At 39.7% G+C, this 22175-nt stretch overlaps 1 protein-coding gene across 3 annotated transcripts in view; it reads right to left on the reverse strand.

The window, feature by feature from the left end:
- The window catches only part of ano6 (anoctamin 6), a 98891-nt gene that overhangs the window by 51187 nt on the left and 25529 nt on the right, over positions 1-22175 (reverse strand). Inside the window, exon 1 of one of the 3 annotated variants that reach the window (XM_012959927.3) lies at positions 5255-5347. The exons of 1 other annotated variant lie outside the window; for it this stretch is intronic. In XM_012959927.3, coding sequence (XP_012815381.1) covers positions 5255-5279 — 25 coding nt within the window. In that variant the 5' untranslated portion in view covers positions 5280-5347. Of the gene's footprint in view, positions 1-269; positions 744-5254; positions 5348-22175 lie in introns of those variants that run through there. One more of the 3 variants, XM_002932807.5, reaches the window with a different exon arrangement.

Here is a 22175-nt window from a genome sequence, read left to right on the forward strand (position 1 = left end):
TACCCATAACCACAGTCCTAAACATATTTCATATCAGTGGTACAATATTATCATTAAAAGCTGTTGACAACCTACAGTACACGGCTCCTCCTAAACTATAACTCTCCACATCCTGCTGTTCAACCTACCAAGGAGCACAAGTTCCCAGCCCTGGTTTAGTCAGCTCCAGTGTAGAAGATTAAAGTTGAAGAGTTTGCAGCCAGTTATCAAAACGAGTTTAATAAACTTACAGGCAATCCAGCCAGAGCCCAGCTCCTGTCCATCCTTACCTATCATCTCGCCATCCTCGTCCGACACATCGTCCAGCTCCAAGGTGGTATGGTCCCATACGGAGGCCATTGCGCAGTGTCTGTACCCCCTACGGAATGTCTGCCCGAGGGTCCGGCTAAAAGCCGCTAGCAAGAGGCGTCTCGACCCAAAATAAACAGGGTGCAGTTATATAGCGCAGCTGCCTTCCCCGTTGTGATCCCTGATGACAAGTCACAGGGTGTTGCCTCTGAAGAGAAACCCTTTTCTTAACTTCAGGCAACTGCAAGCGTCCCGCCCAACTTGTTGCAAGGAGACTGGTGCGGCCGAACGCCTGTATCACTGGAACGTAATTGTGGGGAAGTCCGGACACATCTGCCTGCCGCTTCTGCCCCTCATACACACACAGCAACTAGCGGATATAGGAGGGGTTGCTCCAAACCTTATTGTTCCGCCAGCAAATATGCAGTGGGCAAGAGCTAGCTAGCTCATATGTGCTCAACAACTCCCCTCTTGCAATGGTGGAGCCCTATTGAACCTTATTATTTGGGGTGGAACAGTTGTGTTTACAGTAATGAAGAGTATTGAGGAAAGACTCCCACAGTGCTGTATTCCTTGGCTTTTAGGAGTCTGCATATTGCACAGACACTAATAACAAACGTACTGCCCCTTAATGTATTTGTAGATCTGGTTTATTTGTCATAAATAATCATACAACCGTGTTGTAACCATAATAATATATAGGTAAAGTGTTTTAAAAACTGTAAAGCCCCTGCCAAACATATACGAAAAGCTTAAGATAAAACAGCGTAGAACTTCCATCCCAAACCGAGGTGAGCCCTCTATATAGCAAGCTAGTTCTCTTCCTCTCTGATAAACGCCATTATCAGACTATCACACTATGTAACACACGGTGCCACAGTACATATCTGCATTTTTACCATGGACGACCCCTTCTTAGGGTTGTTTTTTACCCCACCCCATAATTCCCATGAGTTTCACAGACCAATGATCTCCACCCAACCCCAGGGTAACAAGTGAGCTTGCGCAGTAGGGAACAAGCGGCCGAACACGGTGGGCGTGGCCTAGGTGTGACGGGAGTGGTTTCAGAGACAAGAGTGTAGTTTTACGCCACAAATCACAGACATCACATACCCTGTTTCCCCGAAAATAAGACATCCTCCGAAAGTAAGGCATCCCCATGATTTTTCACCCCCCTCGGAAAATAAGGCACCCCCCCGAAAATAAGACACCCACCTAGGGCTGGGCGATAAATCTGTACTGTATTCTTCTTCATGGAAAAATAAGACATCCCCTGAAAATAAGACCTAGTGCATATTTTGGAACTTAAAAAAATATAAGACAGTGTCTTATTTTCGGGGAAACATGGTATTTCCCATAACCTTCCTTCCTGCTTAAGTTAATAAGCGCACAAGAGTTTAAAAACTGATATAAATACTCTGAAAGGTAGCCGGCACCCTGTTTTTAGCCCCATATGTCCCTTTAGACTTGTACAAAGGTATTTTAATTCCTGTGTAATTCTATAGAACAATTTGCGCTGAACAGTTCACATGGTTCAAGTGTTAAAATGCTGAAATGCATAGTCTCTGCACCTGTCAAACTGCATACAATATACTGTGCTCTTCCATCCCCATGCAAAAATCCTGTTTACAGACCTCTCTTTTAAGTCCAAATGCCTAAGTGCCACTTTGCTTTTACAGCCACCCACATGTCACAACCAATGCCCATTTGTGCTCATCTTATGCAAAGGTACAATTATGTCCCTTCAGCCTGCCCCTCTGCTAGTTCCCCTATAAAACTCTCACTCTCCTTAGTACTCCCCACAACTCCTCTGTATCCTTTTTAAGGGTGAAGACGCACAGAGCTACTAGTAGCAGCTACTTGTCCAGCCAATTCTCAGTATTGTCTATGGCAGGGTATTTTCTGGTGTTTAGTAGCTGTAAAATAAAGTAGCTGCTACTTGTAGCTCCACGTGTCTTCACCCTAAGGGCTCTGGCACACGAGGAGATTAGTCGCCCGCGACAAATCTCCTGTGTCTTGGGCAACTAATCTCCCCGAAATGCCATCCCACCGGCGAAAATGTAAATCGCCGGTGGGATGGCATACGCTCTCGAGGCAACTTGCGCGATTTCACTGAAATTGCGCCGCCACGTTTGCCATCCCACTGGCGATTTACATTTTCGCCGGTGGGATGGCATTTCGGGGAGATTAGTCGCCCGCGACAAAACTCCATGTTCGCGGGCAACTAATCTCCCCGTGTGCCAGAGCCCTAAACAGTCCAACCCACTAACAACAATGTTATAGCTGGGTAATGTGCAGAGAGTTGAGTAGCACTAATTATTTTTATCATCATTGTTGTAGGGAATGCAAAGGAGTAAACCTCCCACTGTGGGTGTGTAGCCTATGCCCTGGGCTAGGAATGTGTTTCCATGGGCCCAGGAGAATTATGAAAGATATCTGTTCTATAAGAAGTAAAGGAGAGTATGGTTGCACCTTCTAGAAAAAAATATCAAGTCCAAAAGTATGTGGTTACTTAATGAGGATGAGAGGGTAATGTGCATATAGAGTATCGAAGAAGTATATGAAACAAAAGAGAAGAACACCACTCAAGTGATATTAAAAAGGCTCCAATTATCTGCACTATTCCCCAAAATACAAATCAGGTAATTCAGTACCCAGAGACAAAATTAATTAAACTTAACTTTTATTTACAGAAATAAAAATCCACAAATCAACTCTATTTAAATTAAGAACGCATAGGGTAGAAAAATTAATTATTTGAGGATAAGAGAGTCAGTTATATCACAGTCCGTTTAGCAGGGGAAAAGGGAAAAACAGAGAGACAGATGGTGAATTAGGTGGAAGAGAGAAATTACATACAAGAATATGTCTTGAGTTCACCACCTAACCAACAGATTAATGTTACAAATGTCTCTGCCTCTTACCTAGAGCTCACTACACATCCAACGGATTTATGCTACAACTGTCTCTGCCGTATCTTGCAACAAATGTATCCGCTCACCTTAGAGCGCACCACACATCTAAGGGCTGTGACAGACGGGGAGATTAGTCGCCCCACGTCAAGGGAGATTTGTCGCGCGGCAACTAATCTCCCTGAAATGCCATCCCACTGGCTAGAATGTAAATCGCCGGTGGGATGGCATACGCGGCACCGAAATCACCGAAGTTTCCTCTCAAGGCATACACAACGCGCGATTTGCCAAAATCGCCAAAGTTGCCTTGAGAGGAAACTTCGGTGATTTCGGTGCCGCATATACCATCCCACCGGCGATTTACATTCTCGCCGGTGGGATGGCATTTTGGGGAGATTAGTCGACCACGACAAGGGAGATTTGTCGCACGGCGACTAATCTCCCCGTCTGTCACAGCCCTAACAGATTAAAGCTGCAGCTGTCTCCACCCAATTTAGCAACAACTGTATCCGCTCTCCTTTTCTTCACCCCCATCTGATCAGCACTAGTGTTGCCTCAGTCGGATTGTGGCAACAATTGTATCCGCCTTAGCACATTTCAATATAGAGGCTTCTTAAATGAAAAAGCTGAAATGGGAGTGTTTCACCTAACTTGTTTAAATAACGGCGCATACGCCCATCCGAAATATCATCAAACGCACCCCATTTGGATGTCACCCACCAGCTGCCTCAGTCACCAACCCTAATTAATAAAGGACTATTATAACAGGCAAAGTTCCCTTTACCCAACCTCAAACCCCAAAGTTAAACCACCCTAGCTTTTAAAAAAACCCATCAACAGCCTTCAACATCCCTCCTACATCAGCTGCCCAATATAGGTGAAACACTCTCATTTCAGCTTTGTCATTTAAGAAGCCTCTATATTGAAATGTGTGATAATAATGTATGAATATATTTAAGATGCGATAATGTTGCAGTTAGAATAATATATTGTTCTAATTCATAAATGTTACATGTCCCACTTGTAACACTCGATTTGTTGCTACCAATGTTGATATCAGAATAGCTTATTTCATATTTATATAGTAGCGAGTAAGTAGAGAGTTAGTTAAGTAGGAAGAATGGCAGCAGTGGTGTAATTTCCAAGGCCCTTTTAATGAATCGATGCTGTTAACGAATGTGTGTCTATGATTACATGCTTTCATACATGAAACATGTCAGACTTTTAACAATGTGAAATAAAGGTGACTGTTTTACTGCAACTAGGATTGTGTTGAGTGCACATCGAATATATTTGTGCCAATTATGTGGAACTGCCATGACATATCATAATGTATATGTATGTATGTTTTGATTCATATTATAGCACTACTTATGTACACATACAGCAGAACAATCAGTTAATACAACAAACAGGGGGTCTTTACATTAATAGATAAATGAATACAAAGTACAATAATAAATACAAAGTATAATTGCATTAAAAATTCCACAGAGCTAAGAGACAAGAGAATGGAGGTCCTTTTGTCATTAATATTCTTTGTACAAAGTTATCTAACCTCTTTCTATTACTTTGTTCTTCAATAAATCTGTAGTTAAAGAACCCTTCTACCTGTGGGTCCCCAGTTCCCTGACTTCAGTGCTAGATGTAAAAGGCAGGGGAAGGGGCTGATAGGGGGTTAGGGAATGGGGATTGTGAGCTGCAGGGAATCCAGAATGGGGTGGCCCCTGTGTCCTGGGCTCCCTGCTAGTTAAGCCATTGATCAAGATCCCTTCTCTCATTTATCTGCAAAGACAGCAGCTGAGGAGGAGTTATGTAGAAATGTTCTGCCTTAAAGAATATATGTATATACATACACAAAAAGATATACACAACTATTGCCCAGTTATTAGAAAAAAAATATTTTGCTTCACATATAAAGCCATAACATAAAGTGTAAGACAAAGTTTGGGCTCCCTTCCCTCAAGTCTCTCAGAAATCACAGTTACTGCCATTTCCCTTATACTGCATATGAACCCCATTGACACCGCACTGGTTGCACAGTTATTGCATACCTGGAGATGCAGGCGTCGCATGCATGTCAGTAGAAATATTCCATTCAGTGTTCAAGTGTTTCTGAAATGGTAGAAAAACTGTAGCAAAAAGAATAAAACATTTCCTCAGTTTTGGCAAAAGCTTATGATGCACTGTTATCACTTTCAGTGATGTGGAGCAACAATAGATAATGATAAATACTGTGGGAGTGGAGAGCTCAGCCCCTGATAATCAGTCAGAAACTTGTATAGCTGCCTCTTATCTGAATGGTTTTCTGTTTTGTGAAACCACAGCTGCAGCTAAGGGAAAGTATACTGAACTATTCACATGACTTCAATTTACAGCCAAATTATATGTTCTCTGGTGAATGTGTGCCCCCCCCCCCCGCAGCCCTTCAATGTAATGTTACTGATAGAACTGCACCAGCACAAACCAGCCAAAACAAAAAGCTAGGCTCAAAAGGCATTTATGTATGGGGACACCCGGGATGTTACATGGTACACACTAGTTTAAAAGATCAGCAAAATAACTTTATGATTACCATTGCCTTGACACATACAACTGAACATTGCAGCTGAAGCTGTGCAGCTTCTAAGAAATGGATCAGCTAACATAGCATTTTAAAGAGGCTGTTTACTCCTAAAAACACCTTTGCTAAAAATGGGCACAATAGGACTTTAGTTGAATTTACATTCTGCCTATTGTTTTAATGGAGAAGGAAAATTACAAACACTGAGAGGTGCCCAAATGTTAGGTATCCCCCAGTTATTGTAATCACTTGCCTGATACCCCAGGCCAGTGCACTTGTTAGCAGAAAACTGCACCAGCCCAGGGTATCTTTGACCAAGCATTCATCTTCCATCTTCTGTTTTTGCGCTGCTTGCGCATGTGTAGTAGTTTGAAAATTCAACTTTAACAACAAAGTCTGCATTTTCACCAACCAGGGTACGTGATTACAACCACTGGGAGCTGCTTATTGTTAGGTCAATGACATACAAGGAGATTAGTGGCACTAATCTCCTCTAGTGTTGGTGACTAATTTCGAATGCTCCCAAGAAGGGCCTGCCTAGGCCTCTATAATGATCCACCTTAAGGTGCCCATACACGGCCCGACTATAGCTGCCGATTTTGGTCCCTTGGACAAATTCGGCAGCTAATCAGCCCATGTATGGGCAGAACAGAGCTGCCTGGCCGACCGATATCTGGCCTGAAATTGGCCAGATCTCGATCGGCCAGGTTAGAAAATCCGGTCGGATCGGGGACCGCATCAGCTCGTTGATGCGGTCCCCGAACCAACTGCCCCATAAGCTCAAATGTAATCCGATCGTTTGGCCCCAGGGCCAAACGATCAGATTATTTTTTTTTTAAGTCCCTTGCTACCCGATATCGCCCACCCGTAGGTGGGGATATCGGGTGAAGATCCGCTCGCTTGGCGACATCGCCAAGCGAGCGGATCTTATAGTGTATGGGCACCTTTACAGCTAATTACTTAGCTTATTTTGGCCCACCACATGCCAAATTTGGCAAAGACCTGCTTTTCTGGCAGCCTTGCCAAATAAGCAGGCCCTTTGAGGCCAGTTTTACTGTACATTTGCATTTCAATATAAATACATAGTAATGTATAATGTATATTATTACTTCTGATGCATAAAGTTTTATGCAGTATGTTGCTTTATGTCTTTAGAAAGTCTATGAACTGGTTAGGCTGTAGCAGTCCTGATTAGCAGATGTTTGTGACTGTACTGCAGAGATATGCAAAGCTGCAGCAACATTATCTTCTGGCACATATGACAAGGTAATACTATGAGATATGACTGATGGTCAGGATTCTATCACTTACGATAGGGAATCAGTTATGGGTGAATTTAGGGTGAACAGCAAGACTCTAGGACTCATTTATGATTACAGCAGCGATTGCAGTCACAATGGACAGATTTATATTCATTAAGGTACTTGGGTCCAAATATGCTCCTTTTACTTCTGCAAATTTGAACCAAGTACCATTGTGCCTGCCTAATCTGTCTGATGAATTGGGTGCAAGTGTGCCTACTGGAGCCCTGAACATGGAGGTAAACCCAGGGTTCCCACTGCAAACCACATCATTAGATGTAGCAGACTTGTGCCTAAAGGTTCACAAGGAAATTACTCAATCCTGCCTGACATTTTTTATCACAATTATCTTCCAAAAAGTTAAAATGGCGCATGTGCAATTGTGCACATTTTAGCATTTGGGGAAAGTTACGACAGTAGTAAATCCACACACGACTGCAGTTACACTGGAGTTATGCATTGTGGGTAATAAACATGGAAAATATTACTAGAAACTTTCAACTGCACTTGCATTTGTAGACGATCCCTATTGTCTTTTTCTCAAGTTAGCGTAATTTTTGTCATGATTCTTTTCAACTTTTTTAGTTCTGCAGCTCACTAGTTTGCCATTCACAATGCTGTTGATACATAGTTTTACACAGAATGATATAATTAGCATCTTACTCACTGAAGAACACGTACGTGACAGAAACACAGTTCACACAGATTGCGGCAGAGTGGTTTATCCATAAGAAAAGCTAAAGCAATCCAGCCACTGTGATAAAATTAGCAGCTCTTTTGTGGACAAATTTTCATTTTAGGGGCATAACTTTACAGTGTGCCCAGTAAACTTCTATTGTGTATATTTTTTATTTTAAAGTTGTAGGATCTGACAGAGAAACCAGAAGGAAAAAATGTGTTTAAGATTTACACCTAGAGATGTAGCGAACATCGCCGAAAATGTTCGCGAACCCGTTCGCAGACTTTAGCCAAAACTCGCGAATATTCGCGAACTTTGCGAACCCCATAGACTTCAATGGGAAGGCGAACTTTAAAACCTAGAAAAGCCATTTCTGGCCAGAAAACTGATTTTAAAGTTGTTTAAAGGGTGCCACGACCTGGACAGTGGCATGCAGGAGGGGGATCAAGCAAAAATTTCTCTGAAAAATACTTTGTAAAAAAACCGCCAAAAAAAAACGCAAAAAAAAAAACCGCCAAAAAATAACGCCAAAAATAAAACGCAAGCTATTCCTATGTATATGCATAGGCGATAAAACGCGGCGGAAAAACGCGGCGGGAAAACCAAGGCGAAAAAACGCGGCACTAAAAAAAAAACGCGGCGAACCCAAAGTGGCGAACATCGGCAAAAGTCAGCGAATTTACGCGAACACCCGATGTTCGCGCGAATTAGTTCGCCGGCGAACAGTTCGCTACATCTCTATTTACACCTGTGTTTCCTTAGTAACCTGGGTCTCTTTTGGTTTTCTTATAGCAAAATATACATTTTCAGTCAGGCATCACTTTTGTACTCACTCTAGGAATGTTGGTTGCTGTACACTTCCAGCATCAGGGTACTCTGTTCTTGCTTGGGAACCACTTGGACTTCACCTTCCAAATCTCTCTCCCTGTTTCACCTGCAGATACTGAGAGCATCCCCCATTCCTACTCAACAGGGCTTCTGTATTAAACAATTAGCTCTCTGGGTTCAGATCACATGCTGTTTGAACACTAGAAGTCTTTTCACAAGGCTTACATGTAGACGTTCCCAGTTGAGACACTCCCTGGAAAGTCAACTATATTGCATGAAATGGACTGGAACATTTACCCTTTCCTGTTTTGACTCTCTAATCGCCAGCTCACACTACATATATCTTGAAGCCACTACAGCACATCCAAGAACACTTACTTATCACAGTTTATGCTGTTGATGTCCACAGAGAATTTTCTTGCTATATCAACCCAATCAACTAATATTGATTGTTTGTACAAACATGTGGGATATTTCTCTGTTCACAAAGAATACAAAACCTAATTATGTTACAGTTAACAATAATATGAAAAGAAGATAAAAATAATTTGAAGAAGTAGTTTCCTGCACACAAAACTTTGAGCAACTTTGGAAAAGGAAGTGCCGTGTATGCCTCCACACAAGTGATAAATTTTATTGCTGGTGGGAAGGTATTTCAGGGAGATTAGTCGCCCGCTGTAGGTGAGATTTAACTGCAGCAACTAATCTACCCATGTGCCATTAACATCCTCATGCTGTAGCATTTTTATTCACAAGCACAGCCTGTAATAGTGTAATAACACAGCTATTTGGAAAGTTCTATTTCATACAGCACTCAGTTTCAGTTTGAAATTCTTCAGAAATAAAGTTTCTGCAGGGAAGACAGAAAATGAACATATTCTTTATACTCCTCTTTGGATGACTACAGTTCTACAGTTCAAAGCTTTACCATGCAGTCCAACCTGTTTCAGTTAAAAAAAAATATTCTCCTTCATTCATCCCTCATTCATCTAATATTAAAACTAAAAGCAAACATTTTTGTTTGCCAGCATGGTTGACAAAAGAGGACTGTCTCATATTACTCCAGTATTGTCTTGAAAACCACTAACGCTGTGACTGTATTCAGTACTGGCTGATTTAAATGTGGTCATGCAAAGAACCTTTCTAGTACTAACAACGTGAAATCTTTCACTGTTTTCTGTTTAGTTAGCAACTAAAATATCAGGAGGCTGATTTATTAACAGTGTATCAGTGCATTTGCCCATAGCAACCAATGAAAACACTGCTTTTATTTTCTAGCTTTCAGTAATCTGATCAAAGCACATTGCTAATTGTTACCATTACTAACTGCAATCATACACTGTATCACCTATATACTCTATCACCTTATTATTTTTGTAGGGAAAATCTTTTTGTACTACAAACAATTTAACATGTACCTTTTCACAAAGTACAAAGTATAACCACATTTCATGGTATCCAGTTATGTTATATGGGCCTTGTATAATAAAAATGTACCCCCCATTGTAAAATATAAGGATATTATAAGTCACCAAGGAGTTCTATGATCATATAAAAGCACAAGGCCAAAGATGGATTGCTTTTATTCAGGTCATGATGTCAAGTTGACTTCTAATATCCACATATTTTACAAAGGGTGTACATTATTTATTATAATACACACATTTCATTGACTCATGTGACAGAAACAGGGCTGTGGAGTCGAGGAGTCGGAGGCAATTTTGGGTACCTGGTGTCGGAGTCGGCAAAAAATGAACCGACTCCGACTCCTACTAAATTTAAATGGGAATAAAAAAAAAATAAAATAAAGCAAGTTTAAATGTCCCAATTCACAAACAGTCATAATTAATTACTTCTCTGCTATAAGAATAAAGCACACAGTGCATAAACGAACACGTTGAGCGACCATGAAGCTTTTCATTGGCTGTATGCTTCACTAAATGGGATGTAACGCACAGTTAAGGTGCGGCAGCTCCACTGCGTCGTGTTCCTCTGTTACAGGGAACACAATGCCCACTGGGAACCTAGCCTAACTCTCACTGATAACTAATTAAGTAAAAAAAATTTGCAGGACTAGAAATACTTGTATACGTGAAGGGAATGGATAGTCAATAGTTTAAAGGAACAGTAACACCAAAAAATGAAAGTGTATAAAAGTAACTAAAATATAATGTGCTGATGCTGTGCACTGTGTGTTTACTTCAGAAAATCTATAATTTATATAAATACCCCGCTGTGTAGCCCCGGGGGCAGCCATTCCTACACTGGTACAGCTGGGGTGTTTGCTACAGAAACCCTACTATAGTTTATATAAATACCCTGCTGTGTAGCCCCGGGGGCAGCCATTCCTGCACTGGTACAGCTGGGGTGTTTGCTACAGAAACCGTACTATAGTTTATATAAATACCCCACTGTGTAGCCCCGGGGGCAGCCATTCCTGCACTGGTACAGCTGGGGTGTTTGCTACAGAAACCCTACTATAGTTTATATAAATACCCCGCTGTGTAGCCCCGGGGGCAGCCGTTCCTGCACTGGTACAGCTGGGGTGTTTGCTACAGAAACCCTACTATAGTTTATATAAATACCCCGCTGTGTAGCCCCGGGGGCAGCCATTCCTGCACTGGTACAGCTGGGGTGTTTGCTACAGAAACCGTACTATAGTTTATATAAATACCCCGCTGTGTAGCCCCGGGGGCAGCCATTCCTGCACTGGTACAGCTGGGGTGTTTGCTACAGAAACCCTACTATAGTTTATATAAATACCCCGCTGTGTAGCCCCGGGGGCAGCCGTTCCTGCACTGGTACAGCTGGGGTGTTTGCTACAGAAACCCTACTATAGTTGTAAGTAAGTAAGTTGCTGTGTAGCCATGGGGGCAGCCATTCAAAGGAGCAAAGGCACAGGCACATAGCAGATAACAGATAAAACACTATTGTATTCTACAGAACTTATCTGTTATCTGCTAGGTAACCTGTGCCTTTTCTCCTTTTTTCCAGCTTGAATGGCTGCCCCCGTGGCTACACAGCAGCTTATTATATAAATTATAGTAGTGTTACTGTAGCAAACACACAGGCCTTTACCAGTGCAGGGCAACAGTGCATTATATTTTTATTACTTTAAAGCTCTTTTATTTTTTGGTGTTACTGTTCCTTTAAGACTGAAGCTTTAAAACATTTGAAAAACTGCTGTAATTCAGCTGTAATGTTAGCTTAAAACTTTAAACATGACTATGGGATTCTAGGTAAATCATTAGGAGTATAGATAAAATTGTCTATCAGTTTATTATCAGTTCAGTTGTGTTTTAAGTGCCCCTTCCCCTTCCTGGATGTATAAAATACATTAGCATATTAAAAACAGAGGAGTCGGAGTCGTAGAGTCAGAGTCGGAGTCGGAAGTATCAGAAACTGAGGAGTCGGAGTCTGAGAATTTATCTACCGACTCCACAGCCCTGGACAGAAATTACATCACTAAGTACCATTATAACTGATCACATAATTAAGCACTATCTATAAGAATATAATTTACTGGATATTCATGGCTCTTATGTATTGTAATTCCATAATCTCCAGGAATGGCAAATCTTTATAAAAACAAAGCCTAACCAAATACCTACTGAAAAAGTATGTATAATGGGCATTTATACCAAAATAGTCTTAAATAAATATAATTCAAAATGTGTTTACTATTATTTTACTTTCTAAGACATTATAGGATTTTTTTCATAATAACATTTTTGTTATATGTGCAGTCTTGTGATAAATACAATTATGAATAGCCATTTTTAAATATGTTAATAAATTTAATATAATGTATACCACTTTTACACAGTTATACTCACCTGTAATATAATGGCTGACTTTTGTTTTTTCCACTTCAGCCAGAAATATTGAATTTTTAGACTTTTGGCTTCACAAACTGTAGCAATATTTTAATTGGTAGAAATATTGGACTCTAACAGTGGTCATGGCATACTATTTTTAAGCAAATGTTATGAATGTCCTTCTAAAATATTGCCACAAAATGCAAAGCAGTCAGATGCTTTAATCCATAGCAGACCTTTTGAAAATCTGAATGCAAAACATAAACTAGACCAACTTGCTATTCCAGTTTATATCCTACTGGAAACCCCTATTTAAACGTAGTGTATCCTAAGCTGCCTATTTAACTATTTCAATACAAAACAACACAAATGCTTTAGTTTGAATCATACACAAATGTCCAGCCTGAAGTCTCATTAAATAATTGGAAGAAATGGTGAATATCATGTTTGTGTTTTTACCTGATATGCAGTATTCTTTCCTAAAATTGCAGGGAAATCTCACACACCACAATCAGGATCACAATTTTGCATCAGATATAGGAAGAACAAAGATTTGTATAGTTTACAAACTATACCAATGGGTGCAAGTTGCACCTGTGACGTAAATGGTGGCACATGGGTTCAACAGATCCTTCAGTTTTGCCACTGAGAAAACACAGTTGAAAAATGCCAAAATTTAGTTTTCAGTTACTTACACTGTTCTAATTGAAATAATATCAGGATAATTTGGCATGCTTTCTATCTACAATACATTTGTTCCAGCATTCCAGTTTATTTTTAGGTTCAGCAATATTTGCACACACCATCACTTCAACCCAATGTGGCGATCCTCGTACAACTGTTGCACCTATAATGTAAATAAGGCACACGTTGCATTCGTTGTATAGGCACAGAGCCTATAGGTGTCATGGCTTTCTTGCTTACAACATACCGTACCTTTAAGCTGAGCATTTTATGAATCAAAGCAGGTGCAAATGCATGTGAATAGGGTTTTTGCAGTTATGTAATAAAAAACACGAAAGTTTGCCTACAAGCAGTAACCCAACCAATCAGCAGGTAGCATTTACTAATCACATGTTTAAAAGCAAACATCTTATTGGTCACTATGGGTTACTGCTCCTGTGCAAATTTAGCGCCTTTTATTACATATGGGGTTAAATGTCTCACATTGCTTCCCACTGTTATGGTACATATGGGCAACAATCACCAAATAAAGAAGACCTCCACCTATTAAATCAATAATAAATCTATACTGTATTTTTTTATGATTGATATGTTTTTTTGCATATTGCCAAGTGGAATATACATAGCTATAGAGCAAACCAATATTTTAGTTGTTTCATCTAGAACCAAGGTATTGCCTCAGTACATGGTAAGGACATTATAGATTGTATTTTCTATACATCTAAATCAAGTCTGATGTTCATTTTGCATTCCAACTCATCCTACAGATGCCAGGGACGTGTGCGTGCACTGCAGTGTGAGGCAGGTAACTAGGTGTATTAAAAATCTGTAGTAAAATTTTAGAACCAAATTTCAAATTTAAATTTTTCAAAATGGAAATCAATTCTTCTAGTGCAGAGAGTACAATTGCGTTGTCTGCACTAGTAATGTAGCCCCCTCTTGACCCAGTCCTATACATAAAAGAAGAATGTGTTGGGGTTGGGCAGCATCTGGGCTGCTACCTCAGGCAGTAGCACCCCCTGGAGCACCCCTGACAGGTGTTTGTTTGGGTTAAAGTCAGGGCTTTGTGCAGGGCTGTCAAGTTCTTCAACTTGCATCTTAGCAAAGCAATTTTGTCCAGACAGAATGTTATTCCACTAGGCATGTGCTAAATTCATAAATTTTGGATTCCAACAAATTCCCTACAAAAGATGTGGCTTAAAGGAGAAGGAAAGGCAAAGTCACTTGGGGGTGCCAAAATGTTAGGCACCCCCAAGTGAATTTAATCACCTACCTTTTACCCCAGACTAGTGCCCCTGTACGGACAGAACAGCACCAGCCCGGGGTAGCTGCAGCGCTTCCTACTTCCGGGTTCGCTCGCGCGCACATGCGCAATAGAGTGAAAAGCCGAACTTTAAAAGAGAAGTCGGCTTTTCACTCTACTGCTCATGCGCCTGTCCTTAGTCGTTCCAAGAACGAAACCGGAAGGAGGAAGCGCTGCGCTACAGGTACCCCGGGCTGGTGCTGTTTTCTCCTAAAAGGGGCACCAGCCCGGGGTACAAGGTAAGCGATTAAAGTCACTTGGGGTTGCCTAACATTTTGGCACCCCCAAGTGACTTTGCCTTTCCTTTCCCTTTAAAGGAACAGTAAACACCAAAAAATTAAAGTGTTTTAAAGTAATTAAAATATACTGTACAGTTGCCCTGCGCTGGTAAAACTGGTAAGTTTGCAACAGAAACGCTACTATAGTTTATATAAATGAGCTGCTATGTCAACACGGGGGCAGCCATTGAAGCTGGGAAAAAGGAGAAAAGGCACATAGCAGATAACAGATAAGCTTTTATCTTTTATCTGCTAAGTAACCTGTGCCTTTTCTCCTGTAAATGGCTGCCCCCGTGGCTACACAAAAGCTTTATTATATAAACTATAGTAGTCTTTCTAAGGAAAACACACCAGTTGTACCAGTGCAGGGCAGCATTGCATTATATAGTAATTACTGTTATACACTTTCATTTTTTGGTGTTACTGTCCCTTTAACTTTAGGTGTTCTGCCAAACCAAATCGGAATCTGAATATATAGCATCCAATCCTGCAAAAAGTGCTGGGATTCAGCCAGATTCCAAACTGAAATCTAAATTTGTTGCATCCCTCAATTTCATGTGCATCAAAACAAGGGGTGCCAAGGGGGCTGCACTTGGACATGCACACACTAGTGCAGCCACCTACTCTGAAAAATAAACCAGCATCCCTACCTCTTGTCTTTATAACCTACAATTGGCATTAATGGTAATTTTTACCAGCCATGTGGTAACCCTAATACACATACACATGTACTTGTATGCATTTCCACTGTTTTAGCAGTTAACTTGTCCTTTTACTAAGTCAGTGTGATAGTAAGTAAATTGAAGAATTGCAAAACTTATTATACATATCCTTAAATAAGGCTGGCCATACACGTAAAGATCCACTTGTTTGGTGGAGTCAAACGAGTGGATCTTTGCCAGATTTGGCCACCTATGTGCTGGGCTAAATCTGGCTGATCCATTTGTTTATTCCCTGGGCCAACGAACGGATTGTAACGTAGTCCATGCAGGCCATTGGGAGAAGACCGCATCAACACACAAACAAGGTCCTTGCACAAGAAGATTTTCAAACCTGCCATGACCTGTTGTGGAGGAAATCAGGATGGGCCCATACACTAAAGTAAGTAAGTAAGTAAGTAAGTAGAGTTTTATTGTCATCCCAACAATATACTTACAATTACACAGTGGGACGAAATATCGTCCTCCTGGATCAAAAAGGTGCAATAAAATAAATAAAATCCCAGCACAGAACTGTGCAACACAAAATCAGTGCAGTGGTAAGGTAAAATGACTAAATTAATAAGCAGTGCAGTACAAAATAGGCAATATTACAATTATTGGAGAGGGGTAAGCAGCATTATAAACATTGTGGGTTTTTTTGTTTTCCTTTCAGTTATTGAATACAATAAATGTGCAATATGCAAGTTTGTGCAAAAATGTGATAATATTCAAATACTTATGAATGTAAACATACACACATAACTATATTAAATAGAAAAGTGTTATATACAATATAAGCTGTCAACTTGCTCTGAAAGGGCTGATTGGGAGTGTAAATCTGCCAATGTAAGGCTGGCTTAACTTTAAATCAGTTTTTTTTTTTTACTAAGTGGAATAGATGGTTACCCCTTGGCCACTTTATAATAAAAAAAAGACAGGTACCTTAAATGTCCACCTTATAGCCCAGGATTGAATTAGACCCACTGAAAAATGTAAAATGTGGCAATTTGTTAAACAATTCTTGACTGTTATGTACATTTTTCTAATTTTCAGAAAAGGGTCAATAAATTGAAGAATATATTGAACACATCCTCTGGATCTCCCTTTCCCCCTTTTCTTGGTGTTTTTCTTTCCAGTAAATGGGAGTATAAAATATCTAAACAAGTCACATTCATATATTACTATACAAATATATATTTTTCAATTATTATTAAAATATAAAAAATATAATAATAATATCTGAATCTTGCTTACTACAAAAAATGAAAGGTTTTGAAACAGGCACTAAATATTTTATATGAATGTGATCGCTCTTCAAACATTATATAACTGGAAATATGGGCCCGCTTTGCCCTCTGGTGGACAAATAGCAACCAACACTTTGTAGGTGAACTAGACTACTGCTATTTGTAATCTTGTGTTATTATTTGTATGCAATGTCTTTCTTTTGCTTTTTGTTACAAAAGAAAAATTATACAAAAAAATCAGACAGGTTTAGGAAGCTTATATAGTTTTCAAAGGTGCATTAAAAGTTTACCCAGGAAATGTCCTTAAAGAGAAAATGTCCCTAAAGAGAAAGACTAAATAAGGGCTCTGGCACACGGGGAGATTAGTCACCGGCGACAAATCTCCCTTGGTCACGGGCGACTAATATCCCTGAACTACCATCCCACCGGCGAACATGTAAGTTGCCGGTGGGATGGCAGACGCTGTGCAGGCGATTTCGGCAAATTGCCGAAGTTGCCTCGCGAGGCAACTGATGGGAACTCGGGGAGATTAGTCCCCCGCGAACAGGGAGATTTGTTGCGGGCGACTAATCTCCCCGTGTGCCAGAGCCCTAAGGTGTTCAAAATTAGGAAATCCAGACAGGACTCTATAGTAAATGATGCAGTGATTAGCAAATCACCGATTGCTGGGTCATAGCCCTGCCTCTAATTTATTTGTCCTAATTCATCCCTGAAATGTCACCACCCTGCACCTCCACCCAGACTTAGCATGTATAAAAAGTGTTAACAATAATGTGGATGTATTAAAAATAAAGCTATATCTGTTTTTGTGTGTGTGGAGATGGGATTGCAAACATACATAAACTAAATACATACTACATTTTACTGTCTAAAATCTAAATTCATTGTTAAAAACAGACACTTTTCAATTAGACCTTGTGGTGGCAGCATCATTTGCATAAAGAAATAGTCTGCAAATCTTGTCGCAAATAAAAAAAGTAATTTTGGGGATGTGGGTCCACTCTGTTATTTATATACACACATATACAGATTTACATAATATATATATATATATATGTGTGTACATATCACTGTGAATAGTTAATAGATATACAAATGCAGGCACATACATAATGTATTTAAAAATCTGACAAATATATCACAGTCCTGACATTTCTAGAGGTTTACCATGGTGACATCAAGATTTCAATGCTAAATGATGTCACTTTAACAAAAGCTTCATTCATTGTTGCCCCAAAAGTTGCATTGTGTGACATTCTTGCTAGCGTGTTAATGTAGGGTCTATTAATCTAGACCTCATGGTCAATTACGCTTTCTTCTATCTTGACCCCATGAAGTTTAAGGGTCTTGAGCACAGTGTGAAAAAGCAAAGGGTTTCACTCTCACCCATGGAGCTTATTAGGACTTTATAGAAATACAATTAATACCCACAGATTACCAACACTTGCACTGAGGAATACTCACTAGACAAACAGCCTGGTGCAAGAAGGTGGCCATTGTCCCCTTTATCTGACAATATATAAAGCCAACTAAAGGAAGAGCTCATTTGTAAGTCAACATTTCATGCTTTGTTGGGAAGTTTCAATTACCACTAAAAGGCTTTAAGGGAAGTCAATAGAGATAAGTTCCACTCAAAGATAATCAATTACTGACTAGCAATACAATACAGAACTGGATGGACGCAAATTTGTCTCCCACTAAAAATGTCACAAATGAGAACTTTTTGCAGTAAAGTATTTTGTACATCTACAAGGGTCAGGGAATGCAACCAGTGTTTTTATATTTCCTGGTTCAAATAGAAATCAGCTCATTTTTACTGGGACATTGAAGTATCACTTTCTAGCCCTTTATTTAATTTTCATACCTAAACCTGTCCTCTCCAATAGGATGTAGGCAGAGTGCACATTGGTCCTCCCAAGGCCATAGTTGACACATTTCAATTATCCTTAGGTCTGGACTATTCTGCAAAATGGTTAATATTGTTAATGGTTTTCCTATAATTTATAATTCAGTAAGTAGTAAACCTGAAGTCCATTCTGGCAGAACCCTGTTGTGGTAATCCAGTTACTATGAGTATCCCATTGTAATAAAATACTATTTTTGCAAAATAAATAGTTACATAGCTAACTTGTTTTTTATGAAGTTTTCCTGGATAACAATGTTCTCCTTTGATTAAATATATACGATTTATAGCATGATGCTAATTTTTGGTTTCTTCATAAGACATAAGATTTTTTACAGTGTAAGCAATTCTGTTTACAATCATTAGTTTATGAGGTTGCACTGGATTTATAAATATGTGTATTTCAATGACTGAAAAAAATAAAAAATCCTGCAGTTTCTCAACAGATGTAATCAGAAAACCATAGTGACAGTAGATATTCATTAGGAATTGTTGTTTTTATAAATAAGTGGAACTCCAAATTTGATTACAAGCAACCTTTGGCTTTCTATCTGTTAGACAATGGGTTATTCTGTTAAGGGCAATTTCCATGCACAGCATGTGGGTCCTGTTATTTTCATTCTAAGACATGGTTGTTTACTGCTCAAAGCTCTTTATGCATTTTAAGCAGCCTTTCTCTGCTTAATAAATCACTCTGAAATGAATGCACCCTGCTACTAATAACCTCAGTTTCCATATTAATGTATTTTTTTTCATTTAAGAACAATTTATGATAGTAATTCTTCAGTAATTTTATATGTTGCTATTTACAATGATTTCAATATATGTTCAGAAACCTTTTACTGATACAAATTTGGCTGGTCTATGATGGACTTTTTTGCTCAAAAATGTCTATTTTTAAAAACGTTTTTTAGAAGCTGGTGGTCATTTACACTGATGTCGCAACCAGTGTGCAAGTAGCAATGCTGGAGCTACTGTCAACACTTTATTAAAGCACAGCCAACATTTTGCACTGGGCATAGTGATGGCAGCCTTGTCTGTGGCTGCTTGCTCATATGAAAATCTATTGTCCCTAGTTTGAGTCCACTCCTGACAATCTTGTGTTAAAATTTAGAAGGGTTGTATGGATACTATTGGCCATATTGTCTTAATGATGGACATTCATTGGTTTAAACTGGTGCTCAGTAAATTTACGTGTTTCACAGTACACAAGATTAGTGATGGGCGAAATGTTTCGCCAGGCATGGATTCGCGGCGAATTTCCGCGTTTCGCCATTGGCGGATTGTTTCACGAAACGGATGAAAAAATTTGCCGCGGAAAAATTTGCCGCACGTCCAAAAATTGTCGCCGGCGTAAAAAAAGAATTGTCGCGGGCGTCAAAAGAATAGCCGCACGACGAAATAATAGCCGCACGACGAAATAATAGCCGCGCGACGAAATAATAGCCGCCTGCGACGAAACAATAGCCGCGAGACAAAATAATAGCCGCGGGCGACGAAACAATAGCGTGCGACAAAATAATAGCCGCGGGCGAGGAAACAATAGCCGCGCAACAAAATAATAGCCGCTGGCGACGAAACAATAGCCGCGTGCGACGAAACAATAGCCGCGCGACAAAATAATAGCTGCGGGCGACGAAACAATAGCCGCGGGCGACAATTTTTTTTTCGCACGACATTTTCGGCGTTTCGCGGATCTTTTTAAAGATTCACGAATTTTTCGGCGAAGCGAAACGGAACAGATTCGCTCATCACTACACAAGATTGATACTTGTACATTGGGGGCACTTATATCCCAGTCAGACACTGTAAGTTATAATGTAAGGCATCATTTATCGACATTTGAGTACTTTTGTGCAAAAAAATTGTGAATTCTAGTTTGTGAAATTCAATTTTTAAAAACATTTAGTGAAAAAAAGTTGAAAACTTGAATATGAAAATGTGACATCGAAATAGGCAGAAAATAATAAATAAAATATGATTAATTTCACAGCACAGAGTTGTATTGTTCACATTTTTACAGTCTTGCCCCTGTGTGTAATAAATGGCACTGTTTTCCCAGAAACAGTAACCCATAGCAACCAATAAGATATTTGCTTTTAAACATGTAACCAATAAATGCTGATTGATTGCTATGGGTTACTACTAGTGATGAGCACAATTTCTCACCACAAATGGATTCGCAGCAATATTCCACATTTTTTTTCTGCCAAAAAATTGCTGAGCGAGGAAACGTTGCGGCAAAAAAATCACAGTCGCATCAAATAGATTGTGGTTGCGTCACAAAAAATGATAGCCTCATTTCACGAACTTTTTGCTGTTTTGCAAATGTTTCAGCAGTTTCACAAATTTTTCGGCACAGCAAACAGGACAATTTCGCTCATCAGTAGTTACTGATGCTGGGCAAACTTAGTGCCTTTTATTACATAACCCTATTTTTTTTTTTTTATAAACAAGCACACATTATTGATATTTGAGTTTCTTTGAATTTGCTTTCAAATGCAATATATCTGCCTCTGTGTATTAATCTTCTTTTCCTTCTCTCAGCTGAAGTGCTGGAGCTCTTTTTGTATTTTTTTTGTGTATTTATAGGTATTTGTTTTTTCGTGTGTTTACAGGAACAGTATAAGACTTGTTAGCATAAGTTCAATGGCCAGGGCTTGGGCTGAACATACTTTTTGGCAAAGCAGGAAACACTCTATGGTTGGTCCTTATAAGCAGGTGTTGGTTATTAGAGATGTAGCGAACTGTTCGCCGGCGAACTAATTCGCGCGAACATCGGGTGTTCGCGAACGCGCAAGTTTCGCGAACTTTTTGCGTATGTTCGCAATTTGAGTTCGCGTGGCGTTTTTCCGCTGCGTTTTTTCTCGGCCTAAAAACGCCGCGCAAGCCACACATGGCGTTTTTCAGCAAATCCAGTTTCCATGGTGGTAATAGTGCGAAATAGCAAAAAATGCTGCGTATTTCCGCTAGGGCTGCCAACTGCCTTTGCGATTTAAGCAACGCTGTGTCAACAAAGTATTTTTCAGAGAAATTTTTGCCCTTGATCCCCCTCCTGCATGCCACTGTCCAGGTCGTGGCACCCTTTAAACAACTTTAAAATTAGTTTTCTGGCCAGAAATGGCTTTTCTAGGTTTTAAAGTTCGCCTTCCCATTGAAGTCTATGGGGTTCCCAAAGTTCGCGAATATTCGCACTTTTTGGCGTAAGTTCGCGAACTTTTTTTTTGAGGTTCGCTACATCCCTATTGGTTATGCATGGGGATTTACTGTGCTGCATGTATATAGTTACATAGAACGCTTTTATAACTAAAAGAAAAAAAGCTTGGTTAGTTATTGCTTTCATCTTAATTTTTCACAATTATTGTAACCTCAGCTGTCAGGCGATGCTGGGAATTTTAGTGTTCCAACAACTGGAAGGTCACAAGCTTGAGCATCCTATTACTACAATATATAAGGTTTTCTAAAGAATATGATACGTCATCTACTGTTAACATTATAATAATCATTTATCAGCTCAGTGAATAAGGCTTTGCTGCAAGTCTATATGCCTTAGATTAAAAGAAACAATCACATAATGTAGTAACTTCAGAGCTGTCAAGCCATAAGCCCAAGGACAAGTGATTTTTATGGCCCAACTTATCTGACCCACCAGAAGTAGTGGATGTTAAAT

The sequence above is a fragment of the Xenopus tropicalis genome, chromosome 3 (genome assembly GCF_000004195.4).
Source record: "Xenopus tropicalis strain Nigerian chromosome 3, UCB_Xtro_10.0, whole genome shotgun sequence".
Lineage (NCBI taxonomy): Eukaryota > Metazoa > Chordata > Amphibia > Anura > Pipidae > Xenopus > Xenopus tropicalis.